At 47.6% G+C, this 17247-nt stretch overlaps 1 protein-coding gene across 7 annotated transcripts in view; it reads left to right on the top strand.

The window, feature by feature from the left end:
* Positions 1–3952, top strand: part of rassf8b (Ras association domain family member 8b) — a 121417-nt gene extending 117465 nt beyond the window's left edge. For all 7 annotated transcript variants that reach the window (XM_043713360.1, XM_043713361.1, XM_043713364.1 and 4 more), the window contains one exon: positions 3006–3952. In XM_043713360.1, coding sequence (XP_043569295.1) covers positions 3006–3127 — 122 coding nt within the window. In that variant the 3' untranslated portion in view covers positions 3128–3952. The remainder of the gene's footprint in view (positions 1–3005) is intronic.
* The last annotated feature ends 13295 nt before the right edge of the window (positions 3953–17247 follow it).

Genomic DNA, 17247 nt, shown 5'->3' with positions numbered 1-17247 from the left:
GGTACATGTTGCGCCCCTGGTCCTGACCACTGTTAGGAGGTCTGTACATAACTCCCACTATGGTTTTTTTGCCTTTGTGGTTCCTCAATTCCACCCACACAGACTCCACATCATCCGACGCTATGTCATTCAGTGCCATAGATTTAATTTTGTTCTTAACTAACAAGGCCACCCCGCCCCCTCTGCCCACCTCCCTGTCTTTTCGATAAGTTGAAAATCCTTGGATGTTTAACTACTAGTCCTGACCCCCGCCCCCCCCGCCAGCCTTCCCTTGTTTCTAACCAATACATAACACCTTATACTAACTAATACTAAAGGGGCAAATGAGAGGTGATTCTATTTGACTCTTGATTCCGGGGCCAATGCTCGGGGATATTGGTTCAATCCCACCACAATGTGCAGGAGCCAGTGTCGGACTGCGGTGGACAGGGTCAGAAGTCAAGTGACACCAGATTATAGTCACTCACCTGACGAAGGAGCAGCGCTCTGAAAGCTTGTGATTTCAAATAAACCTGTTGGACTATAACCTGGTGCTATGTGACTTCTGACCCAATCCCACCACAGCAGTTGGCTTGCTGAAGCCATGCAGGGAAGGAAATCTGCCATCTTTACCTGGCCTGGCCTTCATGTGACTCCAGACCCATGGCATTGGGGCTGACTCTATTATCAAATCTGGAATTGAAAGCTAGGTCAACATTTTCTCTTGTTTTTAAACTTAAAAGTGTAGGTGTGGGCAACTTTAAAGCTCATCCCCTGCCCAGTGGGAAATTCTGCCAAACATGAGGAATGTCAGATCAGTCATGATTGTATTGAGTATCGGAACAGGCTGGAGGAGCAGAATGGCCTACTCCTGTTCCTTTTTTTTAATGGTATTATCAAGTGCCAATCAGGCAGTTAAGTGGTGAGATGGTGGGCATCTTGACCTATCAGATGAGGTAGCCGAGAGGCCCTGCTGTGTCCAAAGCCCCACCGGGAGTGACAGAGCCTTGTTCTAGGCCCAAGTTGTTCGACCATGAAGACCATCACTGGCGACAGGACTAAGGTGTGTTTAATGGAGATTGTGAGGAGAGGGTGGGGTTGCGCTGGTAGGGGATTGAAGTCAAGCACAGGGGACATAGCTTCTAGGAGCCACTGGCATCCTGCTCTGCTTCCCCTCCGCCCTCCCCCAAACACACACACACATACACATGCACACACTGTCTCTCTCTTGCACACACACAGGCAGGCAGTCCATGTCCCTGCTGTCTGGGATGCCTCAGAATCAGGCGAGACCTTAATTGACCATTTAATTGGTGATGGGTCAGGAAGTCAACAGCAATCCCTCCCGCCCAATACTTGATCGCTGAGCTGTTGGAAAGGGGACAAATATTTCAGCGATACCAACCCTTCCTGCCACTTCTAGGAGGCGAGTCTCGCTGATGGTGACCATGACCACCCTTGCGGAAGGAACCACCTGGCTTGCTGAAGCCCTGATGGGAAGAAAGGCTGCCATCTTTACCTGGCCTGGCCTACATGTGACTCCAGACCCACAACATTGGGGCTGACTCTGAGCTGGTCTTTGAAATGACCAAGCAAGTCACTCAGTTGTGGCAACAAATGCTCCTTTCACTAGCAATGCCCAGATCTGGCGAAGAAATAAATGTTAAAACAAAATCTGCTATGCTACACATTAGTCCATTTTACTGAAGTATTGTCCCCATTTAGCTCCTTACGCTGCTCTGTATTTCATACTAAATATTATCATTTAAATTTCATATGTCGGGTCCTCAAGTGACACCATCTTCTCTACATCCACCCTATCCAACCCTTTGATTATCTTGAAGACCCCCAGCAGATCATGCTTATAACCTTCTCGTTTTTTTCAGTCTTAACACTTTACAAGCATTTCTGTAATTACTTACACCGTGATTTGTGTGTCTTGCATACATTTCTCACAAAGAATACTTGTGGCAATCATTGTTTCAAAAAATTTGTCTCAGGATAAAAATTACTCTTAGATTAATGCGTTTAATTCTGATCGCCACATTACAGGAAGGATGTGGAAGCTTTGGAGAGGGGGCAGAAGAGGTTTTACCAGGATACTGCCTGGATTACTGAGTATGAGAGGCTGGACACACATGAATTCTTTTCTCTGGATTGGCGGAGGCTGAGGGAAGACTTGATAGAAGTCGATAACATTATGAGAGGCATAGATAGGGTTGAGTCAGAATCTTTTTCCCAGAGTTGAAATGTCTAATGCTAGGGCAGTGTACATTTAAGGTGAGAGGGGGGAGTTCACAGGAAATGTGAGGGGCAGGTTTTTACACAGAGAGTGGTAGGAGTCTTGAGGGGCTGGGGATGCCAGCAGGTATGGTGGGGCTGTTTAAGGATCTTTTAGATAAGCGCATGAATATGCTAAGAATGGAGGGATATGGACCAAAGGTAGGCAGAAGGGATTAGATTAATTTGGCACAATATCGTGGGCTGAAGGGCCTGTTCCAGTATTGTGCAGTTCTATGCCCTACAATACAATGACAATAATGTGAACGGTAATGCAAAAAATAAATTGACCTGTATCTCATCTTACCTAGGCTTCTTCCTTTAGCATTTTCCAAATTCTATAAACCTGTAGCGTAATATCTTGGTGCTTCACTGCATGTCTTGAATGTTTAAAACCCTTTGGTTTTAAAGGTGTGTTTGTGCATAAATTGCTGGGTTAATACCTGAGAATGTTTCGATGCAGTAATCCCTTTGTACCACAAGAGGCTGCCTTGGGTCAGATTGCTCAGGGAATGACTGGTGACAGACAGGAATCATTTCCAACATTTGGGAAGCATCCTGGGAATGCAGACGTGTCAACCTGCAGCAATGAATAAATATGCTGGACTTCTTTTTAAAATTGTGACTGTGTTTTACGCCGAGTTGATCTGTGCGCTGCAATTCTCCTGGCTGGAGACCGGATGTTATTTGTTGTAATGTGACTCTAATACAGCTTCTCTTTGTTGTATCTCCCCCACCCCCCCCAGGATCACTGACCTCGACTGCTTCACTGAAATGGCCCAGTCCCGCCAGGCAGCTTCCCAGCAATTTGAGACTTCTGCAGAACCCTCTAATTTCAGGCTTTAATCCAGAGGGTATCTATGTATAACTAGATATACCTCCCACTGGTGAAACCATCTGGAGTGGCTCAAAGGGATCTCTCCACCTTTCCCCCCCCCCCCCCTCCCCTCCTTGCTTTCTTCAAGAGAGTGACCGATAAGCACTTGATGCAATGAGTTTGTCAATCCTGAGTGCCTTGTACAGTGGCTGCCCGCACGCCAAAGGTCAAACCATGTAACTACCCAAGCCACTGATGCTGTTGGAGGGGAGGGAGAGAGATGTGCAAATGCAGCGGTCGCTGGACAAAGAACAGCAAGCATTTCTGTGCAAAATTAATGTAATTTTGTATAAATCCTCCAGGAGCAGTCACAACAGGGCTGCCTTCCAAAGGCACGCTGGCTCGAGTTTTGATTCAAGGTCGCAAAATATCAAAAGGGGGTTCTGGTGGAGATTGGGAAATGTTAGACAAGGCACACTGCAGGATCCGTGAACCTGCCAGAGGTTTACTGAAAGTTAAAAATCACCCACCACCAGGTTACAGCCCAACAGGTTTATTTGGAAGCGCTGCTCCTTCATTAGGTGGTTGTGGAGGTCTGTTTAAAATCTTGGTTCGTTTGGTTTCCACCCGGGACTCCCCAGCTCATGTGAGGAAGTCGCTCAGAATGTAAAGGTTAAAACTTCCCTGTCTGTGTTCGCAAACTGGACCTGATTTCTTTTCTCCCTGAGCTCCACGTGTGTGCATTACAGAAAAAAAAAGAAAATTACTGGGTTTGTCATCTGGGATGCTTTTAAACTCAAGCTTCCTTCTTGTGTGGTCAGTTGTTCCTGTGAAATGTGTTTTTAAAGAAGGAATTTCAAAAAAAGAAATGAAAAATTAACCGGAGTTCCAGAATACCAACTAAAAATTGCTGGGTTTTGAATGTGTGGCTCGCATTCTGCGTCATTGAGCTCCCGAGGGCTGATTGCTGCAGTTGTCCTGGGATTGTTTTTAACACACACAGCCTTTGCCGCATCCAGCCCCTTCACAAGGAAGCCCTTCCCTAGACAGTGGGAATTAGTTTGTGTCAAAGCCACTGTGTGAACTCTCAGCAAGCACATTAAAGCTGTCTGTAGAAAGCCCAGCTTGTAATGTTTGCAAAGTTCGTTAAACAAGTCAGGCGCCCACAGACCGTGCTTGGTAACAAACATTGACACTCAACAAAAGGAAATCCATATTTGATGGACCTCCAGCAGGATGTGGCTGCCGGATTTGGGGAATTGAGGTGAAGAGATTTGCCCGATTCCTGCTGTATTATGTGTAATAAACAAATATTAAGATGGTATTTTTGGCTACACTTCAGTATATATTGGTATGTATAATTAATATAAGAATCTCTTTAATAATGTCGCCTTTATATTATGCCAAGTGATCAAATGGACAAGTGCACAAACTGAATACCTGAGCTGCTTCCACTGTTTGGGAGGACCACGCCTCTGGCTGGCAAAACAATCATTCTGTAAATCCTATTTATTACGTACTGTTGCTCTGAATTACTCAAAAGACTCATGGCACACCATATAGTTTCAATGCCAAGCATGCAACTCCTGCTAAATCAATGCAAAGTGTTAATATTTCAGTATTATGAGGTGCAATGAAATGTACTGTAAGATTTTTATCATGTTTTCTTGTTTCACTGCTTTAAGTTGTAACATTTTGAATATTAAATAGCCTTGTGCTGATATCCTGCTAATATGAAATGCAGAGAACAATAAAGTTCACGCTAATTGGTTGATGATGGAGTGGGTCGATCTGTATAACTTGAATTAAGTATCATCCACACCTTAAATCTGCAGCTCAATGTTTAATACAAATATCACACCCTGAGTATTGCATGTTTACTGGTTGGTTTAAGACCCCATTCAACACATTGATGTGCTTGAACATTCAGCAGGTGGGGAAAGGTATCAGAAAGCATCACGACCAGATCTTATGGAAACATATAAAATTGCTATCATAATAGAATCCCGACAGTGTGGAGACAAGCCATGGTTATGAAAGGAATAGATAGGTTAGAAGCAGGGAGCTTGTTTCCACTGGTGTGTAAAACTGGAACCAGGGGCATAGCCTCAAAACAAGGGGGAGCAGATTTAGGACAGAGTTGAGGAGGAAATTCTTCACCCAAAGGGTTGTGAATCTGTGGAATTCCCTGCCCAGGGAAGCAGTTGAGGCAAAGATAGATAGTTTTTGAACAGTAAAGGTTATGGTGAAAGGCGGGTAAATGGAGCTGAGGCCATGATCTGATTGAATGGCAGAGCAGACTGGAAGGGCCAGATGGCCTACTCCTGCTCCTGGGTTCTCATGTTGTCGTGTAACAGAGGGACCTGGGAAGATACGGAAATGGGTTACCTGTCCAAATGCTTCAGTGGTTTCTGCACTAATAATTCCGAGAACCAATTCAAGTCTCCACCGTGGCTGATTGAGAATTTTCCTTTGGGTTTTAAGCAAGAAGTTGTACATAAGAGGCCAGAATTTAACTATGAGTAATCTGTTGGATTGGCATAAAAACCATTCCAATACCCTAAGCTCACTCAAAGCTTGCCGTACTTGTCCATTTTGGTTTAAAGTGTGAACCTTTTGGTAAAGGAACTAATGTGGAGAAAGTGAGGTCTGCTGATGCTGGAGATCAGAGTCGAGAGTGTGGTGCTGGAAAAGCACAGCAGGTCAGGCAGCATCCAAGGAGCAGGAAAATCAAGATTTCAGGCATGAGCCCTTCATCAGGAACGAAGGGCTTATGCCTGAAATGTCAATACTCCTGCAGCGAGTTACTCACCTCCAGCCTTCCCAAAACCTGTCTCCACTGTCTAGAAGGCACAAGTCAGGAGTGTGATGGAATACTCTCCGTTTGGCTGGATGAGTGCAGCCCCAACAACATGCAAGAAACTTGACACCATCTAGGACAAAGCAGCCCACTTGATTGACACCGCATCCACAAACATTCACTCCATCACCAATGCTCAGTTGCAGCAGTGTGCATTATCTTTTTTAAAATTCATTGACGGGATTAGAAATTCGCTGGCTAGGGGATCATTTATTGCTCAGAATGCACTGCAGGAATTCACCAAAAATCTTTAGACGGTCCAATTCCTGAACCACTTCCATCTAGAAGGACAAGGGCAGCAGATACATGGGAACACCACCCCCCTGCAAGTTCCCCTCCAAGCCCCTCACCATCCTGACTTGGAAATATATTGTCATTCCTTCACTGTCACTGGGTCAGAATGCTGGAACTCTCTCCCTAACAGCATTGTGGATGTATTGTATCTCCTGGACTGCACTTAGGGGTAAGAAATGTAGGACGGCCACATTAATTAATAAATTGAAAAGAGGAACACAGTCGGGTCATCATGCACATGCCAGCACTAAGTATCCAATTAAGCTGACATCCCCTTGCTTTTTCTCCTAATCCTGAAAGTTTTGTCCTTTCAGATACATATGTAATTTCATTTTGGATGTTGCTGTTCAATTTTCCTGCACTATCATTCCACTGAGTGTATAAATCATCTGTCTCCTATAAGCTAATACCATAGATCAGTCATCTCACTAACAGCAGCCTGTGAGCTATAATGGCAGCAGATGATTGATATGATTCTGCTGTCTGATGGGGTGGGCTGCTTTCCGTTAAAAACACAAGGATTCATCACATCACTGACAGCGACCCAGCCTATCAGAGAGCAGAATAATATTAACAGCAGTTGTGTCTCTGTGACTGTTGCTGAAAAGGTGTTGCTGGAAAAGCGCAGCAGGTCAGGCAGCATCCAAGGAGCAGGAGAATCGACGTTTCGGGCATGAGCCCGAATTCCTGAAGAAGGACTCATGCCCGAAATGTAAATTCTCCTGCTCCTTGGATGCTGCCTGACCTGCTGCGCTTTTCCAGCAACACATTTCCAGCTCTGATCTCCAGCATCTGCAGTCCTCACTTTCTCCTCTCTGTGAGGAAAAGGAATTAAAACCAGGTGTTAAGACTCATAGCTACTTTGCAATAACTTTCATGGACCTGCTCGTGATATCATCACCATATTGTAGCATGCAAACCAGAAACCTGCCACGCACACTGCAGGCGTCCCTCCTCACAAGGGGACAGGGCTGTGGCAGGAGGAACCACACCGAGGCCACTCCTGTCAGGACAGACTCGAGGTGGCTACGCCTGCCCCTGAGGGAAGCTCCCCTCTATCTGACCAAACCCTCCAAGGGCCAGGGAGGGCTGCAGCTGGAGAGCAGGCTCCCTGCTGACACACAGCAGCACAGACAGGAGAAAGAAATCCTACTGCAGGCCCTTTGATGGTGCAGGATTACATCTACACTTCCCACTGCCTCGGGAATACAACCAACAGAATCAAAGACCCCTCCCACCCCGTTATACTCTCTTCCACCTTCTTCTGTTGGGCTGAAGATATAAAAGCTTGAATACACATAGAAATAGGTTCAAGAACAGCTTCTTTCCCGCTGTTATTGGACTTCTGAATGGACCTGTCAAATTTTAAATGTAATGTTGATCTCACTGTGCACCTTCTCTTGCAGCTGTAACATTGTATTCTTCTCTCTGTTCTATGACCCTAATGCACTTTGTGTGGTATGATCCGCCCGTACTGCACACAAAACAAAACTTTTCACTTTACCCAGGTACATGTGACAATAATAAATCAAATCAGGTGACCTTGGAATGTAAGTGAGACCACACGCTGTTATCAGAGTCAGACATTGTACAGTCCACCTGGATGTTTGAGTCCCTGTGTAGCCCTGAATGTAACTATGGCATTTCCTCCCCATTGAACAGTTTCCACTCCCAGCATGATGTACAGGCGAGGTGGATTAACGGTGAATTCTCTGTGTATCTGTTCCAATTGCCACATTGAGAATTCTTGATGTCAAGCTTCTTCACTATGTTTTGGCAAGACAGGAAGCTGAGAATGGACAAGGAAAGGTGTGGCGCTAATAAGATAAATTAGCAACTTGCCCCTGCCTAGTGAGCAACTTGCTCCTCCACCTGTCAGATGCATAAAAGATGCAGTGACCTACTCCTGACGTCGAGAGCTCTGGCCTGATTCTGCCACCAATCTCTGCCATGCCCATTGACCACCTTGCTCAGGTCCCTATAGGATTTTGCCCCAAAGTGTCTGTGATAGTAATGTGTATATGTATCTGCCAGGAACTGAAACAAATTCTCCTGAGATGTTTCAGTACCGTGTTATCCCCCAGTCTATAACTATCCCTGAACCAAAGCTTTAAGCAGCTTCATTATCTCCACATGTCCTCTGATGCAACAGGGACTAGGCTAGTACGTCATTGACTATAAAGCAGTTTGGGATGTCCTGGGGTCATGGAAGATGCTATATAAATGCAGGTCTCTCTTCTAGCAAAACACCGTGGAAGTATTTAAACGTCTGCCAGAAATTGTGAATAGAATCTCATTCTTAATTCACACTCGGGATATGGATCCCAGTGATAAACCTATCCATAGTTAACCCTGAACCAAGACATCTGTTCAGCCCACTAGGAGGCTGTGGACCAAGTCAGAAATCACATGGCACCAGGTTACAGCCCAACAAGTTTATTTGAAATCACAAGCTTTTGGAGCGCTGCTCCTTCATCAGATGAAGTCAGCTGGTGTCATGTGAATTCTGACTTGGTCCACCCCAGTCCAACACCACCATAACATTGCAGTGGGACAAGGAAGCCAGGTTCCCTTCATTTTAGGGACATGTGTGATTTTCTAACGACAATCTGATGGCTTTATGACCATTCTTACTGACACCAACTTTCTTTTCAGGTTTTGAAAAACTGAGTTTGAATTCTGAGGTGGTATTGAGGGTTGGAAACTGCATTGTCTCGGTTATTAACCTAGACTCCTGGCTTACAAATCTACTGAGATGCACCTGTAGTTCTGGACGATTTATTCCTTTGTTTTTCTGTCTTATTCATATGATTTTGCACTTTTATTATTAAAAGACTCTGTACTTAAAAATCTATACCTTAGATGTACACCTTTGTTTCTGAGATGGTACCGTAAGTGGTAACTTGTAAACCCTACTGTGAGTACATGTTCAATAAAGCTAATTGCTTAGCCTTTTTCAAGAGACCAAAACAGAGGGAGCAGAACTTACTGCACAACCTTGGTTCAACATTAGGTGGCAGTAACAAGCTAAACTCTCATCATGTTTCAAAGCTAAATACTACTGGTGGAAAAACATGCTTTTTTTTTACACGCAGGTGACACTCAAGACTAGGCTTTAATTACATTTCAATATAACTCGTCCGGATGCAAAAACATCTTCTCAATCTCAGCACTGTCAGGACAGGTGGCAGGCACGTTGATCAGACAAAAGCAAATGTGATCCTTGCCTTTAAAAATAGAAGCTTAATGTACAAAACCAGGTTATATTAAGAAGGTTATGTTCAACCTTCATAAAACATTTGCTGGGTCTCAGCTGGAGTATCAGATCCAGATCTGGGCATCCCACTTCAGAAAGGAAGTCAACACCTTGGTGAGGGGACAGAGAAGATTATATATGAACACACAGGGTTCTGATCTTTGTAGATAGATGAACTTGTACACGCACTGCACCGGTTTCAACTTGATAAAACATGTGACAGCCATTCTTTGATTTATTTCCCTGGGTAACGCCCAAGCAGTGTCAAACTGCTTGGTTTAAACTGCAAACAAAACTTGTCAGTTAACTGTCAGTCATCACCTAACTAGTGCAATCTCCATCACAACACCTCCACCATTCAATGTCCACTTGACAAGTATGTGGAGGTGCCAGTGTTGGACTGGAGTGGACAAAGTCAGAAATCACATGACACCAGGTTATAGACCAAACGGTTTATTTGAAATCGCAAGCTTTCGATGAGTTGGTGAAGGAGCAGTGCTCCAAAAGCTTGCGATTTCAAATAAACCTGTTGGTCTTTAACCTGGTGTCATGTGACTTCTGACTTGGCGATAATCAACATTGTCCTCTTGTGCAGTGCAAACGTTTTCCCTTTATATTTGCATTCTTGCAAATTGTCCTGATGGCTGCAAGATGAAAAGCTTTGACCAAAATGTGTCTTTTGTCAACAAACAGGGCCCTATTAGGATATAATTGTTCCTCTAAGCTGGCTTCTTGACCCTCCCTGATTTTAACCATTTGGCCAGTTGTGCATAATGTTCTCGAATTCCCTCCCTACCTCCTCAATTCCTTTCTGTCAGACAGTCCTTAATATCAACCCCGTTGACTAAGCTTTTGGTCATCCACTCTAATGAGACTGTGTCATATTCCATTGGACGTTTGATTATATCAGAATTGGGTTAAGTTGTTTTGATGATTATATTACATTCAACTATATCAGAATTGGGGTAAGTTGTTCTGATGATATTATGGATGAGGAACTTGGGTTGTGCAGAGAAGTGGGAGTTGTTCACCTTCAGGTTGAAGGGGCATATAACTGAGGTGGTTAAGAATCATAGTGTGGAAGCAGACCATTCAGCCCATCAAGTCCACACCAACCCTCCAAAGAGCATACCACCCACTCCCACTCCCTAAACCCGCATTTCCTACAACTAATACACCCACCCTGCACATCCCTGGGCACTTTAGCATGACCAATCCACCTTAACCTGCACAACTTTGGACTGTGGGAGGAAACTGGAGCACCTGGAGCAAACCCACGCAAACATGGGGAGAATGTGCAAACTCCACACAGAGCCCAAGGGTGAAATCAAAGCCAGGACCCTGGAATTGTGAGGCAGCAGTGCTGACCACTGAGGCCACTGTGCTGCCCAGATAGTCACAGAACCAGAGAAACCTGCCATTGATAGGATTGGTGGGGAGGGTGGGCTATGGTGGGGGGTTTGGGGGAGAGGTGTTGGAATAAGCAGATTTTGAAGGAACTAAAATAAGAAGGGGAGAACTAATCTGACATAGTCAGTTGTTAGGGTCAAAAACGTATTACCCGAAAGAATGAAAACTTTCAAAAAGTAATGGTGCAATGAAATTCTAAGGTTCTGATAAAAAGAGGACAGTATGGCCAATTGAGTAGAGGAGGGGCCAAGGTGCAATGGGTCTAATGGCCTCCTGCCCTGATATTCAAAAATGGTTGCTTGTTGCAGTTTGATTAATTTAGCCAGAATGTCCTTTTTGTTTTATGAACGGTAAGCATTTTAATCAATGCTGATCCATCACCTTGCTTCTAAACATGACTTAGAAACGTATACAACGATTTGTTCTGGGTGCGCAGTAATCAGTTTCTTAGTAAACAAAGAATAGATCATTATTCAAAAAGCTTTAAAATTCCGTCTATTACACCCTTACACTCCTAAAATCTTTATTATCAAAAACGAAGTATTGGGGACGCTGAAAATCTATAATGAAAAGAGAACATGCTGCACATGCAGGATAATGGGGATTAGAAAGGCACAAAGTGAACTGCTCATTTGGGCAGGTGTAGAAACGATAGGCCAAATGGCCTAACAATAACAATCCTATCATTCTGTGAGACTCTGATAAGGACTGAGTAAATCACCAGTTTGGCTCCAATTTATCCCAATCCGACAAGCTTTGTCCTTCAAGATTAAAACATTAACGCAGCCTAATCTCTTGCCTTATGCTGAACAGACATGGTTAAGTTATCAATAGTAGCTCCTTCAAAATGGACTTGCAATAACATCAGGTACAGTGGAAACTTTCAAAGAAATACTCTTCTAGAAAAAGTTGGCAGGTATGTTTGTTAGAAAATACTGTTAAACATCAACAGAATCCTTTAGTAATGCAGACACGGAAACGTTAAATATTTTAGTTGCCTGCAAGTACTGTTAAATCTATGATTCAGGGAAGGCATTAAGTAAAGCTTGAAGATTCTCTTCTGAGAGAACAGAGGTGACTTTGTCATCCACAGGCTGAAGTTCCACAAGCGAGATCTGAGTCACTTACTTCTTGGATTCAACTGGTGGAGGTTGAGAAATTTTCCATCCATCCCGTAGACAATGTCAGACCATTGGGAAGCTTGTTCTTGACAAAGTGAAGGATGGTGGCCGTGAAGATGGGGAATAGGGTGGAGTTGGTAGGCCCTGTTTTGACCACAGAGGTTTCTGTTATGTGACCGTCAGTGAGGACCATCGTTGACATCTTGTCATGGAGGTAGTTGGTGAATTGCTCTGGACAGCTGCCCTTTGACATTGCAATTCCATTTCATTCCCAACTGACTGAGTCAAAAGTTTTGGTTTGATTGATGAAGGCTATGTGTATCGGGCAGTGTTGTTCCTCGCATTTCTCTTGGAGTTGCCAAGCAGTGAAAATTATGTCCGTAGTTCCACGGTTATGTTGGAAGCCACACTGACTTTCAGGTAGGGTGTCCTCAGAGATGGGAGAAGGAGCGTAGTGAGGATTCGGGTGCTGATCATCCTGGTGATGGAGAGTGTGGAGAGTTCCAACAGTCCATTCACCTCCTGCCTGGGTGGGGGACGGAGAGTGAGCTCAGTGCAGAGGGGGGATGGAGAGTGATCCCAGTGCGGGCGAGAATAAGCTCAGATGCCAACTTGCCAAGATAGGCCAAGCGGCAAAAGATATCGCCTGAGGATTGGCGTGTTTGTCATTGGTCGGGTCCACTGTTACCAGCAGTGTATCATTGTCGGAAGGCCACGACAGTAATATCGAGAAGGTGGGCCAATGTTGGTGGGTCTGCTGTAGGTTGTGACGGAGGTGAATTGGCCCAGTGGTGAAAGATTGTACCTGAGGATCGGTGGTAGTTGGGTTTGCTGTAGACAGAGGTGAAACAATGGTGATTCTGAGCTGGCTCAGAACTCGAATGTAGATGGACCTCTCTACATTTGTTCATTTTTCTCTTATTCTTAAAACTACCAAAATGTGCAGTATTGTTGCAAAGAATGAAAGTGTTTCAGTGTATAGTATTTTGTTGTATTTCTCACTGTAATTACATGTAAAATCATCCATTCGATCTCAGACACGGAATTTCCAAGATGGACAATCATACTTGTTAGGCAATGATAGCCAACGATGACTTTTCAATGAGGAATTGTTAAAAACAGACAAGATGTGTTTTGATGCTGAACAGAAGTCCTGAGTAAAGAAGTTGAAGGTAGCTGGTTAGAGAATGCCTTCTGAAATGGAACAGAGACACGATGGGCCAAATGGCCTCCCATTGTAATGTTGCCCATTTTCTATCAACCACACCTTGGAGCGGTATCGTCTGCAACAAGTGGGAGATTGTCTGAGACGTTAGCACATTAAAAGATTAGATTAGATTCCCTACAGTGTGGAAACAGGCCCTTCAGCCCAACCAGTCCACACCGACTCTCCGGAGAGTAACTCACCCAGACCCATTTCCCTCTGACGAAGGCACCTAGCACTACGGGCAATTTAGCATGGCCAACTCACCTGACCTGCACATCTTTGGACTGTGGGAGGAAACCGGAGCACCCGGAGGAAACCCACGCAGACACGGGGAGAATGTGCAAACTCCACACAGACAGCTGCCTAAGACGGGAATTGAACCAGGTCTCTGGCGCTGTGAAGCAGCACGGTGGCTCAGTGGTTAGCACTGCTGCCTCCCAGCACCAGGGTCCCAAGTTCGATTCCAGCCTCGGGTGACTGTCTGTGTGGAGTTTGCACGTTCTCCCCGTGTCTGCGTGGGTTTCCTCCGGGTGCTCCGGTTTCCTCCCACAGTCCAAAAATGTGCAGGTCAGGTGAATTGGCCATGCTAAATTACCCATAGTGTTTGGTGCCTTCGTCAGAGGGAAATGGGTCTGGGTGGGTTACTCTTCGGAGGGTCGGTGTGGACTGGTTGGGCCGAAGGGCCTGTTTCCACACTGTAAAGAATCTAACCTAAAAGCCACCCCTCTGGATACACTGACGTGAAAACCGAGGGCTGAACCAAGAAGCTCCACCATTTTCGGCCCCTCATGGATATGTACCAATCAGGCTGCCCCAACTCTCCTGGTTCCCCCTCCATGTGACCTCAGGGGGTGGAGAATGAGCCCTGTGCAGAGAGGAGTGTTACCCCAGTGCTGGGGAAGAGTGTGTGCTGTGCGAGGGTAGGGGAGAGTTAGCCGAGCGTTGGGGAAGAGTGAGTCCTGTGCAGGGGGAAGAGATAGCCCAGCGCTGGGGAAGAGTGAGCGCTGTGTAGGGGGGAGATTTAGCCCAGAGTTGGGGAAGAGTGAGTCCTGTGCAGGGGGAAGAGATAGCCCAGCGCTGGGGAAGAGTGAGTCCAGTGTTTGGTGGAGTGTTAGCCCAGCGCTGGTGTAGAGGGAGCGCGGTGTAGGGGGGAGATTTAGCCCAGCGCTGAGGAAAAGTGAGCGCTGTGTAGTGGAGAGAGATAGCCCAGTGCTGGGGAAGAGTGAGCGCTGTGAGGGGGGGAGATTTAGCCCAGCGCTGGGGAAAAGTGAGCGCTGTGTAATGGGGAGAGTTAGCCCAGCGCTGGGGAAAAGTGAGCGCTGTGTAGTGGGGAGAGTTAGCCCAGCGCTGGGGAAGAGTGAGCGCTGTGCAGGAGGGTGAGTTAGCCGAGCGTTGGGGAAGAGTGAGCGCTCAGTAGGGGAGAGAGTTAGCCGAGCGTTGGGGAACAGTGAGCGCTGTGTAGGGGGGCGAGTTAGCCCAGCACTGGGGAAGTGTGAGCGCTGTGCTGGGGGGGAGAGTTAGCCCAGTGCTGGGGAAGAGTGAGTCCTGTGCGGGGGGAAGAGTTAGCCCAGCACTGGGGAAGAGTGAGTCCAGTGTTTGGTGGAGTGTTTGCCCAGCGCTGGTGTAGAGGGAGCGCTGTGTAGGGGGGAGAGTTAGCTCAGCGCTGGGGAAAAGTGAGTGCTGTGTAGTGGGGAGATTTAGCCCAGCGCTGGAGAAGAGTGAGCGCTGTGTAGTGGGGAGAGTTAGTCCAGCGCTGGGGAAGAGTGAGCGCTGTGCAGGGGGAGAGTTAGCTGAGCGCTGGGGAAGAGTGAGCGCAGTCCGGTGGGGGGGGCGGAGTTAGACTAGCGCTGGGGAAGAGTGAGCGCTGTGCGGGGGGAGAGTTAGCTGAGCGTTGGGGAAGAGTGGGCGCTGTGTAGGGGGGAGAGTTAGCCCAGCGCTGGGGAAGAGAGAGCGCTGTGTTTGCGGGAGAGTTAGCCCAGCGCTGGGGAACAGAGAGCGATGTGTACGGGGGAGAGTTAGCCCAACGCTAGGGAAGAGCGAGCCCTGTGCGTGGGGGAGTGTTAGCCCAGCGCTGGGGAAGAGTGAGTCCAATGTTTGTTGGAGATTTAGCCCAGCGCTGGGGAAGAGAGAGCGATGTGCGGGGGGAGAGTTAGATCAGCGCTGGGGAAGAGTGAGTCCAATGTTTGTTGGAGATTTAGCCCAGCGCTGGGGAAGAGAGAGCGATGTGCGGGGGGAGAGTTAGATCAGCGCTGGGGAAGAGTGAGTCCAATGTTTGTTGTGAGAGCTGTGTAGGGGGGAGATTTAGCCCAGTGCTGTGGAAGAGTGAGAGCTGTGTAGGGGGGAGATTTAGCCCAGTGCTGTGGAAGAGTGAGAGCTGTGTAGGGGGGAGATTTAGCCCAGTGCTGTGGAAGAGTGAGAGCTGTGTAGGGGGGAGATTTAGCCCAGTGCTGTGGAAGAGTGAGAGCTGTGTAGGGGGGAGATTTAGCCCAGTGCTGTGGAAGAGTGAGAGCTGTGTAGGGGGGAGATTTAGCCCAGTGCTGTGGAAGAGTGAGAGCTGTGTAGGGGGGAGATTTAGCCCAGTGCTGTGGAAGAGTGAGAGCTGTGTAGGGGGGAGATTTAGCCCAGTGCTGTGGAAGAGTGAGAGCTGTGTAGGGGGGAGATTTAGCCCAGTGCTGTGGAAGAGTGAGAGCTGTGTAGGGGGGAGATTTAGCCCAGTGCTGTGGAAGAGTGAGAGCTGTGTAGGGGGGAGATTTAGCCCAGTGCTGTGGAAGAGTGAGAGCTGTGTAGGGGGGAGATTTAGCCCAGTGCTGTGGAAGAGTGAGAGCTGTGTAGGGGGGAGATTTAGCCCAGTGCTGTGGAAGAGTGAGAGCTGTGTAGGGGGGAGATTTAGCCCAGTGCTGTGGAAGAGTGAGAGCTGTGTAGGGGGGAGATTTAGCCCAGTGCTGTGGAAGAGTGAGAGCTGTGTAGGGGGGAGATTTAGCCCAGTGCTGTGGAAGAGTGAGAGCTGTGTAGGGGGGAGATTTAGCCCAATGCTGTGGAAGAGTGAGAGCTGTGTAGGGGGGAGATTTAGCCCAGTGCTGTGGAAGAGTGAGAGCTGTGTAGGGGGGAGATTTAGCCCAGTGCTGTGGAAGAGTGAGAGCTGTGTAGGGGGGAGATTTAGCCCAGTGCTGTGGAAGAGTGAGAGCTGTGTAGGGGGGAGAGTTAGCCTAGCGCTGGGAAAGAGTGAGCGCTGTGCAGGTGGGAGAGTTAGCCCAGCGCTGGGAAAGAGTGAGCGCTGTGCAGGGGGGAGTGTTAGCCCAGCGCTGGGGAAGAGTGAGCGCTGTGCAGGTGGGAGAGTTAGCCCAGCGCTGGGGAAGAGTGAGCGCTGTGCGAGGGGGAGAGTTAGCCCAGCGCTGGGGACGAGTGAGCGCTGTGAGGGGGGGAGATTTAGCCCAGTGCTGGGGAAGAGTGAGCGCTGTGCATGGGGGAGAGTTAGCCCAGCGCTGGGGTAGAGTGAGCGATGTGTAGGGAGGTGATTTAGCCCAGCGCTGGGGAAGAGTGAGCGATGTGAGAGGGGGAGAGTTAGCAGTTAGCTGAGCGTTGAGGAAGAGTGAGCGCTGTGCAGGTGGGAGAGTTAGCCCAGCGCTGGGGAAGAGTGAGCCCTGTGTCGAGGGGAGAGTGTTAGCCCAGCGCTGGGGAAGAGTGAGCCCTGTGCGGGGATTGAGTTGGCTAAGCGTTGAGGAAGAGTGAGCGCTGTGTCGGGGGGAGAGTTAGCCCAGCGCTGGGGAAGAGTGAGCCCTGTGCGGGGAGAGAGTTAGCTGAGCGTTGAGGAAGAGTGAGCGCTGTGCAGGTGGGAGAGTTAGCCCAGTGCTGTGGGAGAGTGAGCGCTGTGCAGGTGGGAGAGTTAGCCCAGCGCTGGGGGAGAGTGAGCACTGTGTCGGGGGGAGAGTTAGCCCAGTGCTGGGGGAGAGTGAGCGCTGTGTCGGGGGGAGAGTTAGCCCAGCGCTGGGGAAGAGTGAGCCCTGTGACGGGGGGGAGAGTTAG

This window comes from Chiloscyllium plagiosum, chromosome 23, assembly GCF_004010195.1.
Source record: "Chiloscyllium plagiosum isolate BGI_BamShark_2017 chromosome 23, ASM401019v2, whole genome shotgun sequence".
Classification (NCBI taxonomy): Eukaryota; Metazoa; Chordata; class Chondrichthyes; order Orectolobiformes; family Hemiscylliidae; genus Chiloscyllium; species Chiloscyllium plagiosum.
This window is presented reverse-complemented; position numbering and strand designations above follow the sequence as displayed.